We start from the raw sequence: 20,080 nt of genomic DNA, 5'->3' as shown, positions 1-20,080 counted from the left end.
GGGAATGGGCTCCAAAAAGTCAGTTCATGCTAGGCTAAAAAATTTTGAGACACTGTCTAAAAATCCAAAAGGGGGAAAATATCTAGTCATGGAACAGATAAACACATTGATAATGATGGTAATAGTATTAACAACATAATAAAAAATACTATTAACAAGGGAATAAGACAAAATTCAATTTCAGTACCAAATTATCTACCTAAATTAAACATTTGGAAAATCATTAAAATATTGTTGATAATGAAAAATTATATGTACTTTTTTCAGGTCCTCTTAAAAAGTAGTATCATGTTACAGCCAAAGAAATAAGCACACTTTTACCTTATCCCAGAAATCAACCAAAGCTGTAAAGTCCCATTTCTTAGAATATGCCACATTGTATTTCAGAATAGCATCCTATGGAAAAAACAGAAACAAAAATCTCATGGCATAGTCATATAAGTTATCTTTTACAAATTGCTTCCTGCAAACTTCTTAATGCTAAGCACGCTTCCTTCTGACATTAACTACTCCACATTAGAAGCTATGGACAAAGAGAATGCACAGTAATTTATTATTCCCGTAAGAAAAATGAGATTAGGTATGTTAAGTAATGGGAGGAAAACATAACTACCCTAAAGCACGCATTCTAAATGTGGGCAATGCATTCCAACTGGGCCAAAATCAGACCTTAAGGAATTAAAAAAATAAAGAGATTACAATGGTTTGTGGTTGATATATGTTGTGTGTGTATATATGTTTCTCTGTGTGCATACACACACGTATAAGATATTCAGTAACATCACATACATACAGTTATATATACTTTATACATTTACATATTCTCACACAGAGATATACAGCTACTTGTAGCACTAAAATAACATATGGAGGGAATAAAGGAAGGAAATGTTTAAAAGGAAAAACGATTGAAGAACAGCGTCTTAAAGTACAAAATGGTATTTTTTTTTCCCCTTACTTATGGCTACTGTGTGTGGGTGTGTACATGGTTGTGTGCATTCATTATGTTCCTGTGCGTGAGTGTATAAGTATGTGCATGTATGGTGTAGAGGCCAAAGGTCCATGTTCAGTATCTTTTACAGGTGTTCTTCACCTTAGTTGTTGAGACAGGGTCTCTCAATGACCCAGAACTAATTAATGGACTACACTAGCTGGGAAAAGCTCCAGGGATCTGCCTGTCTCCATCTCCCTAAGCACTGGAGTTATAGATACAGACTCAGGCTTTTATTTGTTTTCTTTCTTTCTTTCTTTCTTTCTTTCTTTCTTTCTTTCTTTCTTTCTTTCTTTCTTTCTTTCTTTCTCTCTCTCCTTCCTTCCTTCCTTCCTTCCTTCCTTCCTTCCTTCCTTCCTTCCTTCCTTCCTTCCTTTCTTTCTTTCTTTCTTTTTTTTCTGGAGCTGAGGACCAAACCCAGGGCCTTGCTCTTGCTAGGCAAGCGCTCTACCACTGAGCTAAATCCCCAACCCCTAGACTCAGGCTTTTAAAATGGGTGCTGGGGATGTAAATTCAGGCCCTCATGCTTGCATAGCAAGAACTTTTCTGACTGATCCATCTCTCTAGCCCCTACTATCCACTGTTTTCATAAACTACAAAATATAACTTTGCTAGTATAGAAAAATTATATATACTTTTCTCAAATCCTCTTACAGAGTTGAATTACTTTACAGCCAAAGAAGTAACATATTTTTACCTTATCCCAGAAATCAACACAGCTGTAAAGAACTTTGTATGGTGATACAAAGTCTAGCAGTTCATACCAGTTATATATTTATATGGAATGGTAGGTCAAACTATGCCATCTACTGGATTTAAGTTTTCACTATCTGAGTAAATAATACTATACACTGGGTTTCTGCAGTTAAGATAAGCAAAAAGCAATCCATTAGTTTCACAGAAGAAACTATTATTTATAATTAGATCTTATCCCATTCTTTTAAATATCTACTTCTGTCATTATACCATTAATACATTATAAGTAGAATTTATAAACAATTATATTGATAATTCAATATTTTTTCTGAAGAAATATACAAGTCTAAAACTCTGCTAAATTATTACTATAAAGGTTCCAAACTGCTCTATCACTAAAAAATTTATAAAAAGCTTCCTGGAAAATATTTCATGTTACACAATGAACAAGTAACTACAATAAAGTCTGAATCTACAAAAATATACCATATTTACTTGGAATCAAGGGATATCCAAGTTCCTTCAGAAAAGAAAAACATTAACCATACAATAAGAAGTAAAACCTTTTATTTTTTTCTCATAAGCCATAAAATAACATTTCTGTTAAGAGTTAAAAGATGTCTAAAGAAATATTTCTAGTCTTTGGTATCTGGTTTAAAAATGTTATATGATATGGTAAATAGCAATGTCTACAAACAGATAAATGGACAAATGATGTACGCATACACTTAATCACATGGTCAATCTCAAAATTCTTCATTTAAATCAAATGCCACAGCAAACATATTATGAGATTCCTCTCACGTAACTTATAAACCAATCTATAGTGGAAAAAAGAGCAAACTATTTCAGGCCAGAGCAGAAGGCAAAAAGCAATTATAAAGGGGCAAGGAGAACTTGGGGATAATTGAAATGGTAAGTATCTTTTTTGTCTGTTTGTTTGTTTGTTTTTCATATAGGGTTTCATACAAGGTTTCTCTGTGTAGCTTTGCGCCTTTCTTGGAACTCGCTTTGTAGACCAGGCTGGCCTTGAACTCACAGAGATTCGCCTGCCTCTGCCTCCTGAGTGCTGGGACGGTAAGTAATCTTGACTGGTAGAGACTTCAACAGTAGATACAAACATCAAAACTCATCAAATTAAACACATCAAAAGAGTGTGCTTTTTTTTTTTTTTTATGATTCCTCAAAGTTGATAAGGAAAACATTTTAAACAGTGCTTATTTTCTAAATCCTTCATCACGTTTTATAATTAGTTTAACCCCAATAAAGTTATTGCAAAATATCTGTAGAAGATTGGTTCAAGCCTCCTTCAGAATACCAAAATCTGAGTATGCTCAAATCTCTTATATAAGTGGCATAGTATTTGCATATAATCAGGCATATCCTCTTTTATACTTGGGTTACTTACAATCGCTAAATCAATGTAAATGCTATACAGATAATTATACTCCATTGTTTAAGGAATAACTACAAGAAAAAAAAAAAAAAACAAAGCCTGAGCATGTTTAATTATAGCCATAATTTTCTTTTCTTTCTTTTTCTGAGGCACAGTCTTACATGTGGTTCAGGCTAACTTGAAAATCATTTTGTAGCTCCCAATAGTCTCAAACTGAAGAGCAAACTTCCTGTTACACCTGAGTGCTGGGATTAGAACCACGGCAGTGAGGCCATGCTGACTCGAAGATTTGTTATTTTCAAACCACAGCTGGTAAAATCCAGACATTAGGGAACTTAGATAAATGGGTATCTTCCCATTTGGAATGCTAATAAGTGCCTGATGGGATTTACTTTTACTCTAGTCTTCAAAACTCAAAAGTATCTACCACAAATTCTTCATTAGAAAGGCAGGGTGTTAGTTTGGCCATCAACTACTCGAATTCTTTTTAGCTCAGAATAATAAACACAGGACCTATCTGTGCAAATTATCGAGCACACTATTAATAGAAATAGTACTGAGGATACTGCTTCTCTTTTAAACTTTGAATACCTAAATTCCCCAAATCCACCACTGGATGAATAAATAGCAAAAGGATTATAACAATCACAAGGCTTGATCTTTACTTTTTCCTTTCGGGTATCATTCTTTGAACAAAGAAATTACCCTAAGCAGATATAAGAAATCCTGACAGATGGCCTTGTTCTGTTGATAAAATAAACTAAAGAGAATGCCACATTAAAGCAATTGCCCTTCCTTGAGTAATCAAGGTACACTAAGAAACCCCTGAGGAGCCAAGTAAACTAATTCAGAATGCTTTGATTATTCTGTGTTCTTGTAGAAAAAATTATGAAAATCCTAAAAAAAATAGGCCTATCAGAAGGACAGAAAGAACCTAAGACAGTGTTTTTCAAATGGCGCTTGGGCAGTGTCCTCAGAAAGTATTTGTAACTGTATGAGTCTGGGTCATGAAGACAAAGGCCCAAACACAGCAGGGATGGAAGTTAGTGGTGCTTTAAACAGATAAAAACAATTCTAATAATCGACAGCAGCAGGACACAATGGGACCCTAAAGAATCTGGATCAAAGTGGTCACTATCATGTCTATTTGCAAGCTGATCAAAAAAGGTCAGTTTGCAAGTTAATTAGCAAAAAAAGATCCCAGTGTTGCACACACTGATATCCATCAACTGTTTAAGACTATAAGAGAAAGATTAAATCTAAAGTAATCATTTTTTTTTCTGCACTCAGTATTTTAAAAAGTTCTCAGTATCCAAGTTGGGGCTTGAATAAATGGTTTAAGATATGCAAAATAAAGAAAATATTGACTATAAATGGTTTTCATCATGATCACAAACATGAATCAAATGCGGTTTGTTACTTAAAATGAAACAAAACCCAAACTAATATGCCTACATGAGAATTGTGTGAGCTTGTCAGATTATATGTAGTTTTTTGGGTTTTTTTCTTTTTTCTTTTTTTTTCTTTTTCGAGACAGGGTTTCTCTGTGTAGCTTTGGCGCCTTTCTTGGAACTCACTTGGTAGCCCAGGCTGGCCTCAAGCTCACAGAAATCCACCTGGCTCTACTTCCTGAGTGCTGCCACCTCCACCCAGTGTTTATATATAGTTTTATGTTTGCACATATGAAATTAACATCCTTAGATAACTGACAGACCTTGAACATCTTTTCATTTAAAAGGAGCCAATTTAAAGAATCTGCTACAAGATTTTAAATGCTGTTTGAAGCTGGGCGGTGGTGTCACATGCCTTTAATTCCAGCACTCAGGAGGCAGAGGCAGGTTGATCTCTGTGAGCTCAAGGTCAGCCTGATAAACAGTTACAGGACAGCCAGGGCTACACAAAAATCCTGTCTCAAACAACAACTAAAACAAAAAGCTATTTGAAAGGGATAAAATGTTCAAAAGAGGTACTTGTACACGTACCAATGTTTTTCATGTAAAGAAAATAGGAAAAAAAAACCCACAGGAACTATAACAAGCTTAAAATTAATTTGGTAGAAAACATGAAACTCAAGAATGTCCACAACAAATCAAGCCTCTGAAAGGAAACGAACAACACCATTTTCATAAAGCACAGACACCCGTGCCACTATTTACATAAGCATTATGCTTTTTTGGCTATAATTCTCTAAGAAAATATGCATGTTAATGCATACTGTAGATATTACGGGGAAAACCTAATGATTACCCTATGCTCTTAAATAAAAAATTTTTAAATAAAAAATTAAATTGCTGCTCATATGTAAGATTAATAAATAATTAAACTCCTAAAGTAATAAGGGCAATAAAAATAGAATATTTAATGTATATTTTAATCATTGGCAGGCTCAGTTTTCCTTTAGGCAAAAAATGCTGAGGTCATTATTCTTTCTTGATTTCCTATTAACCACATTGTGAAAGCATGATAATTTTAAAACAAACAAAAAAAGAGACTTAAACTGAAGGAAATTGGACAGAGAACCAAGAAACTGAAGTCCTATTGCTGGTTTACCAAATTATTCTATGTGGCTCTAGGCAAGTCATTTACAGCTCTCAATTCTTCTACCCTAGTGACTCTCAAGAGCCTTCCTAGAAAGTGATAGGAAACAAACACTGCATATGAAGACTGCTGTCATCTAGATTATTATGATCAAAAAATGTCTCCGAGGGATCAAGTGGAGGACCTACTTCTCAGAGTGATATAGGAGATAGGGTCGGGCAAGAACACACCTTCAGGTTCTGGGGCCTCGTGAATCTGTTGAGAAGTGCAGTCTGAACGAGTTCCCACCGACTCCCTGCAGTTCGCTCACCATTCTTACAGGGGGAAAAAAAGGCAAGGTCAAAGCACTTTAAGGTGTTTTGTATCACAAATTCAAAAGCCAAACAAGCGCTAAACCCTGACCCAGGGACTGAAACACCTCCAGTTTTGTATTTACCTCATCTTCTACAGGATACAGGTTTTGTTCGGAACAAGGCATTTTAACATGCTTGTTATCCCACAAATCTTTATAATGTGTTGGAAAAGGTTTTGGAACATCTCCTGCTCGCAGAAGGTCTACCTGAAATACAGAGGAAACAGGAAAACCGTAAGTGCATGAAAACTAAGCTCTCCTACAAAGGATGCAAACAGAGCGGCCTAGGCCAGCTGCAGAGTGAAGGCCAGCTCCCAGGGGGAAAGCTCACCAATCCCTCCTAAGCTGCTACCACACCTCACCATACCTCACTGCTTACCCAAACTTCAGATGACAGCTTCCCATCTCCCTTTTCCTACTCCAGTAGCTCCGGATAATGACTCCCTGTAAACACCTCTCCACATTTGGAATAACATCATCTCTGAAAACAGCCCTAGTTTTAGAGTTTTTGTGCAAGCTCTTACCAAAATGCTATTCATTTCAGACAAGTCAGAAAACAAGTCCAGAAACACGGGAAGTTCCTTCATACTGCATATGTTTCTGTACATACTATCTTCTCTCCTTTGAGACAGTTAATAGCAGTTATCATCTTGTTACTTTCCCTTTATCAATTTAAACCTGAATTCTCATCTTCATAGTGAAGTCTTTAGAAACGTTTAAATAAGTAGTGAAAAGAGTTCTTTATTGGACTACTATCATACTGGACAACACTTGTTTTTCTTTTTGGTGTGTGTGTGTGTGTGTGTGTGTGTGTGTGTGTGTGTGTGTGTGTGTGTTTATATGTGTTCACAGGGGTACAGATTGAATGCGCAGGAATGTGTACATGCATGTAAAGGCCAGAGGCCATAGGTCAATATTAAGTGCCTTCCTTTATCACTATCCACCTTACTTAAAAAACACTAGTAATTATTATTGTGTGTATATGCACGATATATGTATACGGACACACATGAGCCACAAAGTGAGTGTAAAAATCAGAAGAAAACTTTACTTACCTTGGTTTTGAGGATCAAAGGCAGGTCATCATGCTTGCCTGGCAAGCACCTTTACCTGCTGAGTCATCTCGCAGGCCATCCACTTTAATTTTTTTTTGACACAAGAGAGGTCTCTCACTGAACCTGGAGCTCACTGATTGGCTAGAATGGTTGGCTGGCCAGTAAACCCCAAGGATCCTCCTGTGTCCACCGCCTCCCCACCCCCACTGTTAGGATTACCGGTAAGCACTGTCACACCATTCTTTGTTTTTAAGATTGATTTTTACTTTCATTTATGTGTACATGTCTGTGTCGATATACCATACATATGAGTGCCTATGGAGGCCTGAGGAGGGTGTCAGAGCCTGCAGAACTGGAGTTATAAGTAGTTGTGAGCTGCCCAGTGCGAGTGCTGGGAAGCAAACTGAGGTCTTCTGTAAGAGCAGCAGGTGTTCTCAGTTGCTGAGCCATCTCTAGCCCTCACCTGGTTTCCTGTATGAGTGTTGGAGATCCAAACACAGTCCTCATGCTTATGTGTCAAGTACTTTACCAACTGTGCCATCTCCCTAGCCCCATACAGGGTTTTCCTTTATTCACTAAAATTAAATTTCTTTCTTTTTCTTTTTTAGTTTTTCCAGGCAGGGTTTCTCTGTGTAGTTTTGGTGCCTGTCCTGGATCTCGCTCTGTAGACCAGGCTATCATTGAACTCACAGAGATCCACTTGGTTCTGCCTCCCAGGTGCGCTACCACCACCCAGCAAAATTAAATTTCTTGAGGAATAACTATTTAAATTTTTTTACTAGAAGATTTAAGATAGAACCTGGCATGAACATGTGTGTATGCGTGTGCCACTGAAAACATACACAAAGCTATATCACAATAAGCATCAGTAAAACTTTGAAGAAAAACATAAGGCTTTCATTTTTGCCTACTCTAGATATTTCAAATAAATGGAATCATACAACATGTAGGTTTTTGGGTCTATCATCTTCACTTATCAGAATGTTTTCAGGGTTCATCCAAATGGTATATTTCACTACAGAAAATAATCAGGCAATAAATTGTTTTAAAGTATAATATGCTATAAATTAGAAGTATGTGGTATTATACTTTTTCTAGGAAAATTCAATCAGGTAAGCTGAGAGACTTCCTTAAGGTAGTGACAGTACAGCTAACTGGGGGTGGAAGGGTAGTGGTCTCATAATATTATTTCTGTTCATTTTGATGTGGAGTACCACCCAAAGGACTATGTAGTAAAGGCTTGGTACCTGGGCCCTGGTACTATGGAAGGTGGTGGAACTTGGGACCCAGGTCCTAATAGAAGGAAGTCTCTGACCTCTTCCTCTCTTTTTTGCCTCCGAGGATGCCAAGAGATGAACAAATCTCCTTCATCATGCTCTCTTGCTATTTCCCTATAGCCACAGGCCCAGAGCAACAGACAAAAGCAATCACACTGAGGCCTCTGAAACCCCAAGCCAAAGCAAACCTTGCTTCCTAGGAGTTCATTGTCTCAAGTCCTTTGTCACACTTACAGAAATCTGACCACAAAAAAAAACTGTTACCAAGAAGTGCAGTATCACATGATGTGGTTCGGAAACTTTCTGAATTTATGGGCAGAGTTTGGAGAAGCAAGCTAGAGAAAACTTAGAATTCTATAGGCAGGGCTCTGGGTGAGTCTGGTGGTTCAGAAGGCCAGGATGCTGATAGGAGTGTGAATAGTAAAAGCTGTATTTGCATAAAGAGGCCATTTATCTTTGTAAACACAAAACATTTGTGCTTTTTCCGTTTTTCTGTTAATGGCGAAAGAATAGAAGCAAATAAAGTTTTACTGATTTTTGAGACACTAGGGAAAAAAAGCTGTGTTGATGAGGTTTCAGAGAGAAATAAGGACTCTACTGCAAACCAGACTAGATTTGTGTTTCACTCTGGTAAATGACTTGTTATAAAAATCCATCTCTAAAGACTTTCTCTGAGACTAAGTTTTAGAACGGCAAGACTGATTTATCAATGATGGAGAAATTTTAAGGCAGCATAACAATGAGGCTGTGGCAGGAGTGATGCCAGCTGCTTTCAACCATGCTTACAGTAAGAACAGAGAACACAAAGATCTGGAAAATGAATAATTGAGGCAAAAAAGCACATGTAAAGTTGGAGAAAGGAGAGTATTGTTGCTAAAGTGAGTATCACCACTAAAAAGAGGCCAAGTATTGTGTACTTGGGCAATAAGAAAGATACCCAAGGGCTCCTCAAAAACTGTAAGGCCTTAGCCAGCCAAGATCTCATCTACCACATGCTCAAAGATAAAAAACAAAAAAACAACAACAGAGGGTTTGTTTCAAAGACTTTCCAAAAACAGTTGCTGGAGAAGGGAGACTCAGAGTTCCTGCTTGCATAGGTGACTAGGGAATTGTTTCCCTTTGTTAAGTCAAAGGATTCAAAGCTGCTAAATATAGTTTAGGGTAAGCCCATCCAGCTCTTACCAGTAACAGATCTCAACACTGTCCATGACTTTGACTTTACATGCATGTACTATGCAAGTTATAGTTATTGTTGGTTTTCACTGAGGTTTCAAACCAAAGTCCAGAAAGCCAAGTAGTTTGTGACAAGGTCAGAGTCCCCACAAGCTTCCTCTGACAGGCAGAACATGAAGATAATGAACCTAAAGCTGCAAAAGAGACCCTAGGAAATCAGAGGTGCTGGGGAATAAGGGACAGAAAATCCAAAAGTAGTTAAGAAGCTCTGGGAAGCAGGGAATGCGGAGTCATTGCTTTATAGACACAGAATTTCCATTTGGGAAGATGAAAAGTTTTAGGAACGCCTATCGGTAATGGTTGTACAACACTGTCGATACATTTAATGTCACTGAATCACATACATAAAAATGATTACAGTGGTAAACTTTGTGTTATGTGCATTTTAACACAACAAAAAGTATAGATTGGTTTTAGACATGCTGAGTCTAAATAACTCTGAGGTGGTGACAGAGAATGAATGACCAGAAGGATCTAAGAAAAGACCAAGATGGAGAACATACTGAACAATAAACAATTTTGAACTTTTTTATTTTACAAAATAACAATACCTAACATGTAGTAGGTAGTCAAAAAATACAATTAACTGGAAAGAAAAGAAATGAAAGAAAAATCTTTGCTCACGGGAAAGAGGCAATACCCACCCGAATAGTTACTGTGTGGTTAGCAGATGGTCTTAAGAGAGGCAAACGGGCCCCACACCGAGGCATTTTCCTCATCTCCTCAATAGGAGTTCCCAACCACTTCTTGTCTGGAGGAAGGTGGGGTGGAACATATTTAGGAATCTTCCTTTCTGTTCTTTGATGTCTGACTTCACATTGTTCTTTTCTAAGGTCAAGAAAAATATATTCAGTCATAAGTTGTTTACTGTTTCAGTTTTCTTAGATACGCAAGCACAAAACTTATAAGTAATATTACTATCTAAAATGTGCCACACTTGCTTTAAAAGAACGACTTAAAAACCTTATATTAAAACCCAAAAGCTTGTTTCCAATAGCCTAGAAAAGAAACTTTCAAACACACAAATCTCCTTTAAAAACAGAAATGAGTCATGGATCACAGAATCAATTACTTCCTGGTCTTCACACAATCATTTCAACAAAGTAAACTTAGTATCATAAGCTACAAAACACCTCTTAGAAAATTGAGCAGGGTTTAAAATTTCTTATGGAATAATGGCAAAAATACAAATACACATGAAAAAGATCCCTACAGGATTTCAGTGAATTTTCTAACCCAAATCTCAGTTTTCTCATTTATAAAATAGAGTATTTATTACCTGTTTGCCTGTCAGAGCATTAAAGAAAGTGTTACATTTAAAAAAAAAAAAAAAAAAAAGACTTAAACAAATGTTAAATAGCTAGTCAACCAAATATTTTCATCTAATAATTTTCATAAATTCCATAAGAAAGTTCATGAAATTAAGACGGACTACAATACATATCTCTTCTTATTTTGTGCTTCTAGCCTTTTTAGAATTTTCACTTTGAAATCTAGACTTTTTTTTTAATTTTCCGTAGCTGAGACCCAACCCAGGGCCTAGCGCTCTACCACTGAGCTAAATCCCCAACCCCAGAAATCCAGACTTTAATTTAGTTTAAATAGTTAATAAAATAGCAACTATTTAATTTACTGTAAATAATTACTTTCTTAATTCCCTCTACAAAATTTAAAAATATATCATGCTATTGGAGGGATACTCAAAAATGAGAGGAAAGGGGGATTACCTTCTGTCCTCTGATTTGGGAATTCTCATGAAATGATCTGTGATTTTAGAATCCTTTTTTCCATGCTGCTTAGAACCTCTACATTCTACATTAAGGCTAGAAGTGTTTCCAGATGGCTTGGCATTTAAATCACTGGTTCCAGCATGAGTCTCTCCTTCAAACTGGAAATGTAATCTAATTTCCCTTCCTTTAGTCAAATACCGTTTCCTAAGATCGCTGTTGGTTTCTCTTGCTTGGCCACTTGAAAGTTGATTTGCTGTTTGGGAGGAACTATCTTCTTGTTCATCAAAGCCTGGACTTGGGTCTTCATCTGCTTCTGAGTCTTGACAACTATTTTTCGAATTGTCTACATCCATTGGTGACTCAGGTTCACTTTCTTTCTCAAATGGAGGTGAATCACCGAGGCTACTTTCTTGTCTAGTCAATTTGTTGTCAGTTTTTGGTCCAGTTCCAATGTCCTCGGTACCACCATCTGACAAAGGACTCTCTGGTACCACATCCACCCCCTGTTGACAGCCTGTACAGTCCTCCAGGGAGCGGCAAGACCCGCTGCACTTACAGTTGCTTCTGGCTTGCTCATCTCCTACTGTCTGCTTTGTATTTGCAAGCTTTATGGGTGTAAGAAACTGCTGGTTATCTCTGTCCTCCTCGTTATCTGTATCACTGTGCTCATCGGTTGCGGGTGACTGGTCAACATTAGCATTGTTAACTTGTCTTGGTACCGGGGTTATTGTGGGAGGCTCGCTTGCCGAAAGCTGATCTGCGTGCTGTCCTTCACTTTGCCACTTGCACGTACTTGCATTCTGCTGCTGGTTCAAACATTGTGTGCTCTTTTCAATGGGTGATTTATCAAGATTTAGCTGAGGAACATTTCCCAATTTTTCCACCTTATGTTGGTAAAAGTTATCTTTTTGCAGAGAACTCATCATGGAGTCTATCCTTGTGTTGTTGTTTTCTTTACTACAAGAGAACAGAAAGAACTAAAACCAACTTATTAAAAAATTAAAGTGATTAACTATTGAACAACACCATCGTGAAAAGTTTACTCCTGTGATGGCCTCAACACACAGCACATTGTTTCACTGCTCTGCACTTCTGCACACATACCCACAGTGCCCTTCCCCAGCTGTGTGCCTGGTAAACATCTACCTTTCTTCAAATCTTAAGGTTACCTTCTGCCTCATACTTTGTTCCTTCAAGGCCAAGGCGAAGCTGGTGACTTGTTTCTTTTCTATGCCAGCCACCATTCATGTCTTTCGTTGCTCACACCTTCACGATGCATTTACCTCACAAAGCAGTAATCATGTGTTTTGTCTGTAACCACTACTGTATATGAGTATCTTAAAGTCAGAGGCCATTTCACTTTCATCTCTTTATCACACAAATAAATGAGAGTCTCTATTATTAAAAAACTAAAAAAAAAAAAAATAAATTAAACTTTAAAAAGTTAATGGAGGTAGATGAAGAAAAATAAAAAGAAATTAAAAACAAAAAGGCAAGATAAAACAACCCCATCATTTCACTATTTATTTCTACATATAGAAATGTCTTTATACCTTTCTGATTCAGTTGTCTTGGTTCCTTTAGTATCCATCCAAGTGGTAATAGTCTGTTGTTTGAAAACTATAAGAAAATTAAAATTAAAAGTTAAATATATATATATATACATATAAATTCTTTCAAATAGAAAACACATACAGCCTATTATACATCCAAGGCCTTTTGCTCGACTCTGTGGTTCAAACCAAGAGCAGCTACTCTTTTCAACTTCAAATATTAAAAGAGAAAACAGGAATAACTAATATGTACTGTACAGAGTTGAAAGTGCCCCCTACAGAGTTGTATGGCCAAATGTCTAAGATTACAGGCTCTGGACTCAGAACATCTGGATTCAAATCATAGCTACCTTACTGGCTTACTTTGTGACTGTATAAAAGAATACTTTTCCCTGACTCAGATTCTTCACCTGCAAAGTATGCACATGAACAGCATCTTTCATGGAGCTAAGGTGGAGATTAAATTAGTAATAATTTATGTAAGGGATTAGGATGCTATGTGGTATATGCTCAGAAAATGTTAGTCCTTAGTTATTATTAAAAGAGGTCTCGATCAGAAATTAAGGTATTTCCAGGGAAAAAAATACTTTAGGACAAAAAAAATTGGAAACAACCAGTTAATATTTCTTGAAAGAGGTAGTGATAGAATTTTGCCTTGAAAAATAAAGAAAGCAACATAAAAGGAAAATCCCAAGTAAAGACACCAGTGGCAAAGAAATATAAAAAACTGTGAAAGAAATAGAAAATACAATTCATAGGTCATCTAAGAGCATGTCATAGGGAGTACCTTGAATGACACAGACAGGTACAAAATGAGGGTCAGAAGTCACACTTAGAGCCATGGTTCCAGAATTCAAAGCTAAGAAGCCTTAAGTCATTCACGATGGATAACCTGGAGGCAAGAAGAGTGCTTACCAACAGAAACCAGTGAGAAAGCTACTGGTCTAGGTCAGCAGTTCCCAACCACCTGGATCAGGAGGATCCTAAGACCATGCCCACACCTACTAAATCAGAATCTCAATGTGAGCGTGATGGAAGAGTGAAAAGAACTGAAATTCTAAAACAAACAAAAAATTTAATCACCGAGATTGAAGAATTACTGGTTGAGGCACAAAATAATTCCTTATGAGTAAAACTGAGTATAGTCACTACAGACTTCAGGTTTGAAGCTTCAAAGACCTGAATGATCACAACAACATTGAGCAGAAATACGGGAAATAGAAGAATTCGGTCTGGGGAGTACGGTTAGGTAGATTCTGCAGATACTAAATTTGAGATGCCAAAGAAATGACTGAATAGATATGACCAGCAGCAAAAATGAAAATGATTAGCTCAGGAGTGGGGATGCACTGCAAATAAAGGCAAGTCACATTTTACACAACCATTAGAAAGAAATACACGTATTTTCAATTTATAATATACTAGACATGAATTAAATGTGTCTACTTTAGTATCAAGTCTTAAACACTCTCAGCAGTTCTCTAATTTGCAATGTTAAGAATCTAACTCTTGCCGGCCGAGGTGGTGCATGCCTTTAATCCCAACACTGGGGAGGCAGAGGCAGGCGGATCTCTTGTGAGTTCGAGGCCAGCCTGGTCTACAGAGTGAGTTCCAGGAAAGGTGCAAATCTACACAGAGAAACCCTGTCTCAAAAAACAAAACAAACAAAATCTAACACTTAAGTATGTCATAGATCCATTCTTTTTTCCTGTTTTACCTAAAGTTATATGATATGAACAAGCCAGAAGCAGGCCTAAATAATTAACTTATCTATCACTAGGATAGAACATTAAGTGAAAGACATTTTCAGGTGTGAGAAGAACTTGAGATTCAAGTATTTGTGTTTCACATAATTTCTCTCTTCCACAAATGTATTCAAGTGTCAGTTACTGTCCACAAAACAGTAACAGTCTAACTAATAAAATTTTTCTGATTAGTATTCTTTAAATGGTTTCTCTTACAAAAAGTAATTTACGTAAATATTTCTTTTTGTTAAGTACTTCTTTGTGATTTATTTTGTATGCCTTCAGCAAATTAGGCTTCAAACAAACAATTAGTATCAGTCAGCAAGAGGATAAATGATTTGAAGACTAAATGTTTTTCTATTGCTCTATCTTTTCTATTTAATGCCACTATATGGGTTCAGTGTCCCTGTCCTTCAAAATCCAACTTTTGATCCCAATATTAATTTTGAAACATTTCAGATTTTAAAATTTTCAGATTGCGGGCTGGAGAGATGGCTCAGAGGTTAAGAGCACTGACTGCTCTTCCAGAGGTCCTGAGTTCAATTCCCAGCAACCACATGGTGGTTCACGACCATCTGAAATGAGATCTAGCACCCTCTTCTGTATACATAATAAATAAATAAATCTTTAAAAAAAATTTTTTTTTCAGATTGGGTTAACCAGTTTGGTCTTTGCAAATGTTCCAAAATCTGAAAAACTCCATATAAATCATTTCCTACCCCAAGCACACCAGGTATGGGACATTAATCCTATACAAACCATAGAAAGTATAGTTCAGAAAATTCTCAAACTTCTAACCAGCAAACTGCCGAAACATTATTTTTGGAATCAGTCTAGGATTTAAAACTTCTGTAATATTAGGATTAGATGTGAGGCTTCAATAGCTAGGCTCTTTGTGGTGGTTTGAATAAAAATGGTCACCATTCTTTCATATATTTGAACGAGGCAGAGGCAAGTGGATCTGAGTTCCAGGCCAACCTAGTCTACAGAGTCAGTTGTAGAACAACCAGGGCTATACAAAGAAAGGAATCCTGCTGGGGGGAGGGAAGGACAGCAAAAAACCAAAGAGCTCACTCCATCTTACTACTTAAGAAAGCATAACATGTTGCTTACTAAGATTCTAGGGAATTTCTTTTTTTTTTTTTTCAAATTATTTTTTATTTAATGTTTTAATTTTATAATTAACTTAATTTCACATATCAGCCATGGATTCCCCCGTCCTCCCTCCTTCCACCCCCGAGTCCACCCCCCATCCCCATCTCCTCCAAGGCAAGGTCTCCCCTGGGGAGTCAGGCCAGCCTGGTAGACTCAGCCAAAGCAGGTGCAGTCTCCTCCTTCCTACACCAAGGCTGAGCAAAGTGTCCCAGCATAGGCCTGGGCTCCAAAAAGCCAGCCCATGCACCAAGGACAGGTCCCAGCTCCACTGCCTGGGGGCCCCCTAAACAATTCAAGCTAATCAACTGCCTCACTTTATCCAGAGGGCCTGGTCCAGTTTCATGGGGGCTCCTCAGCCATTGGTTCACAGTTCATGTGTTCCCATTAGTTTGGCTATTTTTCCCTGGGAAATTCTTTCATTTAACTAGAAATAATCATTAAAAACAAAAGGCAAAAAAAAAAAAAAAAAAGACAAATGTGCTGGCTAGTTTCAAGTCAACATGACACAAGCTAGCGTGAGCCACAACTGAGAAGATGCTTCTATAAGATCAGGCTGCAGGCAAGCTTACAGGGCATTTTCTAGTGACTGATGTGGAAGGGTCCAGAACATTGTGGGTAGGGCCACCTCTGAGCTGGAGGTCCTGGGTTCTATAAGAAAGCAGGCTAAGTAAGCCATGGTGAGCAAGGCAGTAAGCAGCACCCCTCTATGGCCTCTACATCAACTCCTGCCTCTGGGTTCTGCCCTGTTTGAGTTCCTGCCCTGAGTTCCTTTGAAAGTATAAGTCACATAAACCCTTTCCTCTCCAGCTTGCTTTTGGTCATGGTATTTCATAACAGTAACAGTAACAGTAACCCTACCTGGGACAACAAAGATAAACAACGAGCCCTTTCTGTCTTAGATTATCCAAAACTTACCTACCAGCATTGTCCTGGACAAGTTATTTCTGTTCTTTGAGCCTATTTCCTTACCTAGAAAATGTAGTTCTCTACTCCAGAGGGGTATATGTATCAGTAAAAACACAAAAATAAGATAAAACTTTGTGTCCAGCCTACAAAGAGTTATTCAACAAATACATTCTCTCCCAACACTTATATCCAATCTCTTCTACAAATGACATCAGTTGTTCTGGTTTACTCTAACTTCACACTATTCACACTTACTTTCATCTTGCAGCAACCACTGTATTTCAATGAGGCCATCCAATTAGCAAAAACAGACCCAGCAAGGGGCATAAAATACAGTAAAATTCACCTGCATTTCTAAAGAGCACCCCACTTCCAGGAGGTCTTTTATAGCAACATAACTGGTAAGTCGGTTGCCATTAGAAGGTGACTAGCATGCTGAATTCTGCCTAAGCAGAGATTTGCAGATTTCAATCAATATAAGAAATGTATCCATGAAGATAAAAAGATACTGAATAAGCATTTCTCTACTCCATTCACTTCTAGGATACCTATAGGTAAAAAACTTAAATACCTTCCAGAAAAGAAACTCTAAAATTTCCAACAATGGTTTAATGATAAAAATTTATAGACTTTGAACATTCTGTTCACTGGTGCTCTGTGGCAGGTATACAGAAAACATCACCCATGTGAATATTAACTTGATTTCTCTTTGGCAGAAAACATAAGGTCCAACTAACAAGAAAAGGTTGGTAGCCCCAACCTCTCCCAGCAAGCATGCAAATAAAATCAGTAGGACCACAGATTATCTAGTCACAGAATTCAGAGTCATTATCTAGAGTTCATCTTCAGTTCCTACTCCTTTATAGCAAGTTCTCTGAAATCTACATCCAAAATTTAAAATATTGGGCAACTGTTCTGTATTTCCTCAAACTGGTCTCTCTGTTTACAGTCCGGACTTTCTTTAATCCGAAGTTTTATAAACTAAAAGTGCCAAGCATTTAAAAGAAAATAGACAATATAAGAATGCACTGAGCTGGGCACCTTTAATCCCAGCATTCAGCAGACAGAGGAGGGTAGATTTCTGTGAGTTCAAGGCCAGCCTGGTCTATATAGTGAGTTCCAGGACAGCCAGGACTATACAGAGAAACCCTGTCCTGAAAATAAATAAATAAATAATAAATAAAAAGGAAGGAAGGAAAATGGAATGCATTACACATAGTAAGGATGTTATTTCATAAATATTTCAATCTAAACATGGCATATGTACCAACTTAACATGTTAAGTTTCAAATCCAGGACAAAAGGCTGAGGTGCCTATTTAACATATCAAAAGTGGACCTGGTAGCCAAGTTCTCACAGCATCCCTCAGTTCCTACCTGTTACAGGATATGGCTCACAGCTTACCCTGCCCTCAACCCTCAACTCTGCAGCCCAAGGGCTGGACTACCCTTCCGCAAGAGGCTCTTCCCTATATAATTCAGACATTTTGGTTACTCATCCACTTTGGATCTCTGGCCTTCTGGATGTTGCACCTGGTTCCCCTCTCTTCCCTCCCCCTCCCCGACATGGCCTAACTCCATCTGGACACGTCCATTCTGGACTCTCCCAGATATCCCTGCCTCTGGCTATGCTTTCCCACATCTATAATAAACTTTCTCCTCCACCATATCTAGGAGCAGTCATGTCCTTGCCTTTCCTTTTTATTTCTTTTTTTTTTTTTTCATTAATTACAGATATTACTGTGTACCAGAAAAATATTTACACTGTAACCTGAAGTTTAAAAAGGCAAAAAGCTACTGCTTAACCCAGCTTTCTAAAACATTCACCAAATGTATTCTCTTGCTTAAAAGCTTCCAGGAGGCCTATTAAATACAGAATAAAGTTTAAATTCCTTAAACTAGCACTTAAGTTTGTCCACAATAAAGCTCACCTAAGTCTTCTGCAACCCCATGCTCCAGTTCTAACAGTGTTTAAGTATGCTGTTCCTCTACCTACATTATTATAGCACCCTCTTCATTCATACAGCATATCCTATTATTTCAAGACTTGGGTCAAGCCAGAAGCAGGAATGTACCAAATTAAGTACATTTAATTTTTTGTATTTGGGAGGCAGTGACAGGCAGATCTCTCTATGCTCCAGACTAACTCAGGGCTACATAGTGAAATCTTGTCTAAACAAACAAAAGACTTGGTTCAATTCTGCTCCCTAGAGGTCCCAAGACAGACAAGTTTACACTACTTGCCCTGATCTCTGCCCAGCCTCTTAAACTATGGACCAGTGCATTCTTTTGGCAATGTTGTTGGTTCTGAGCAAAAGAACACAAGCTAGGCTTTTCTTCTATTACTGAGAATTTCTCTCTGGACTCCCCTAAAATGCTGGTGTGCCCAAAGGCTCTGTCCTTGGTCCTTTTACTTTCTCTAAATATGTGCATCCTCTAAACCACGCTTATAGCTTCCATTATTATTTTATGCCAAGAACGCTTCAATTTTTCTAGCACAAATGTATTTCTTCTGAGGTACGAAAAGACAGCATTCTCTCCAGAATCCATCTACTTTTGTTCCCTACTGCCTGTGCCAAAGTCTAAGTGCAAGTTATCTCCCACCTAGACCAATGCAACTCCTTTAGTTTTGGGGTTTCAACCAATTTTTCTTTTCCATTTTTTTATACACCAACCATAAAAAGGGTTCAAAAAACAAGTTTAATCTAGCTACCACCCACCCACCTACACACACACATACAAAACACCCCCCCTCCACACACACACACACACACTGAAAATCCTTTAATGGCCTCTCACTATCCTGAAAACAAAGTTCAAAGTCCTTAGTAATGTCCACAGTACTGTCTACACCTTCAGTACAGTGGGATCACTTTCTCCTATTTCTCCACAGCCCATTTCTCACTATTTCACCATTTATTCTATCTGTGCACCAGCTGCACTTCTGAAATACTGCTTTACTCTTTCTTAGCCACGGTTTCTAGTATCCATAGTAAGTACCAAATCTTCTGGACTATCTTTGCCCTCATAACTTGGTTAAGTACACATAACTCCTACCAAAACAATCGCACCCCCAAGAAGGAGAAAATCCATTACTCTTTGTTACACATATTGGACTTGTGCAGAGACCAAGTTCCTTTTGTTCAACATCATGTGCCAGGGACAAGTACAATGCCAGCAAGCTAAGACTAACAGCTCTACATTCTGGGAGTCAGCCCCTGACTGTGTAAATGCAACAGCTTTCTTTACGTGGTCTGGAGACTGCTTCATATATTCAACTAGACTTCCTTAACAAGGCAATTTCTCTATCCAAGCTGAGGAAAGCATACAGATGAGGTCCACCCAGTTAGCAACTGTACACCAAAGTTTTCCACACTATAAATGTCACTAGAAATTGTAGCCCTTCTCCCCAACGAGTGGCATCTAGTGATTGAACAAGGAGGCATCAGAGCAG

At 37.7% G+C, this 20,080-nt stretch overlaps 1 protein-coding gene across 3 annotated transcripts in view; it reads right to left on the bottom strand.

The window, feature by feature from the left end:
* The window catches only part of Parg (poly(ADP-ribose) glycohydrolase), a 114,256-nt gene that overhangs the window by 93,598 nt on the left and 578 nt on the right, over nt 1–20,080 (bottom strand). For 2 of the 3 annotated variants that reach the window (XM_036198836.1, XM_036198838.1), the window contains exons 2-7: nt 12,822–12,888; nt 11,266–12,225; nt 10,183–10,366; nt 6,058–6,180; nt 5,852–5,935; nt 322–396 (exon numbers count right to left, since the gene is read on the bottom strand). In XM_036198836.1, the coding sequence (XP_036054729.1) occupies nt 322–396; nt 5,852–5,935; nt 6,058–6,180; nt 10,183–10,366; nt 11,266–12,225; nt 12,822–12,888 (1,493 nt within the window). Of the gene's footprint in view, nt 1–321; nt 397–5,851; nt 5,936–6,057; nt 6,181–10,182; nt 10,367–11,265; nt 12,226–12,821; nt 12,889–13,608; nt 13,714–20,080 lie in introns of those variants that run through there. The other variant, XM_036198837.1, reaches the window with a different exon arrangement.

This window comes from Onychomys torridus, chromosome 9 (genome assembly GCF_903995425.1).
Source record: "Onychomys torridus chromosome 9, mOncTor1.1, whole genome shotgun sequence".
In the NCBI taxonomy this organism is placed as follows: Eukaryota; Metazoa; Chordata; class Mammalia; order Rodentia; family Cricetidae; genus Onychomys; species Onychomys torridus.
The sequence above is the reverse complement of the archived record's forward strand: the minus strand, read 5'-3'. Positions and strand labels throughout refer to the sequence as shown.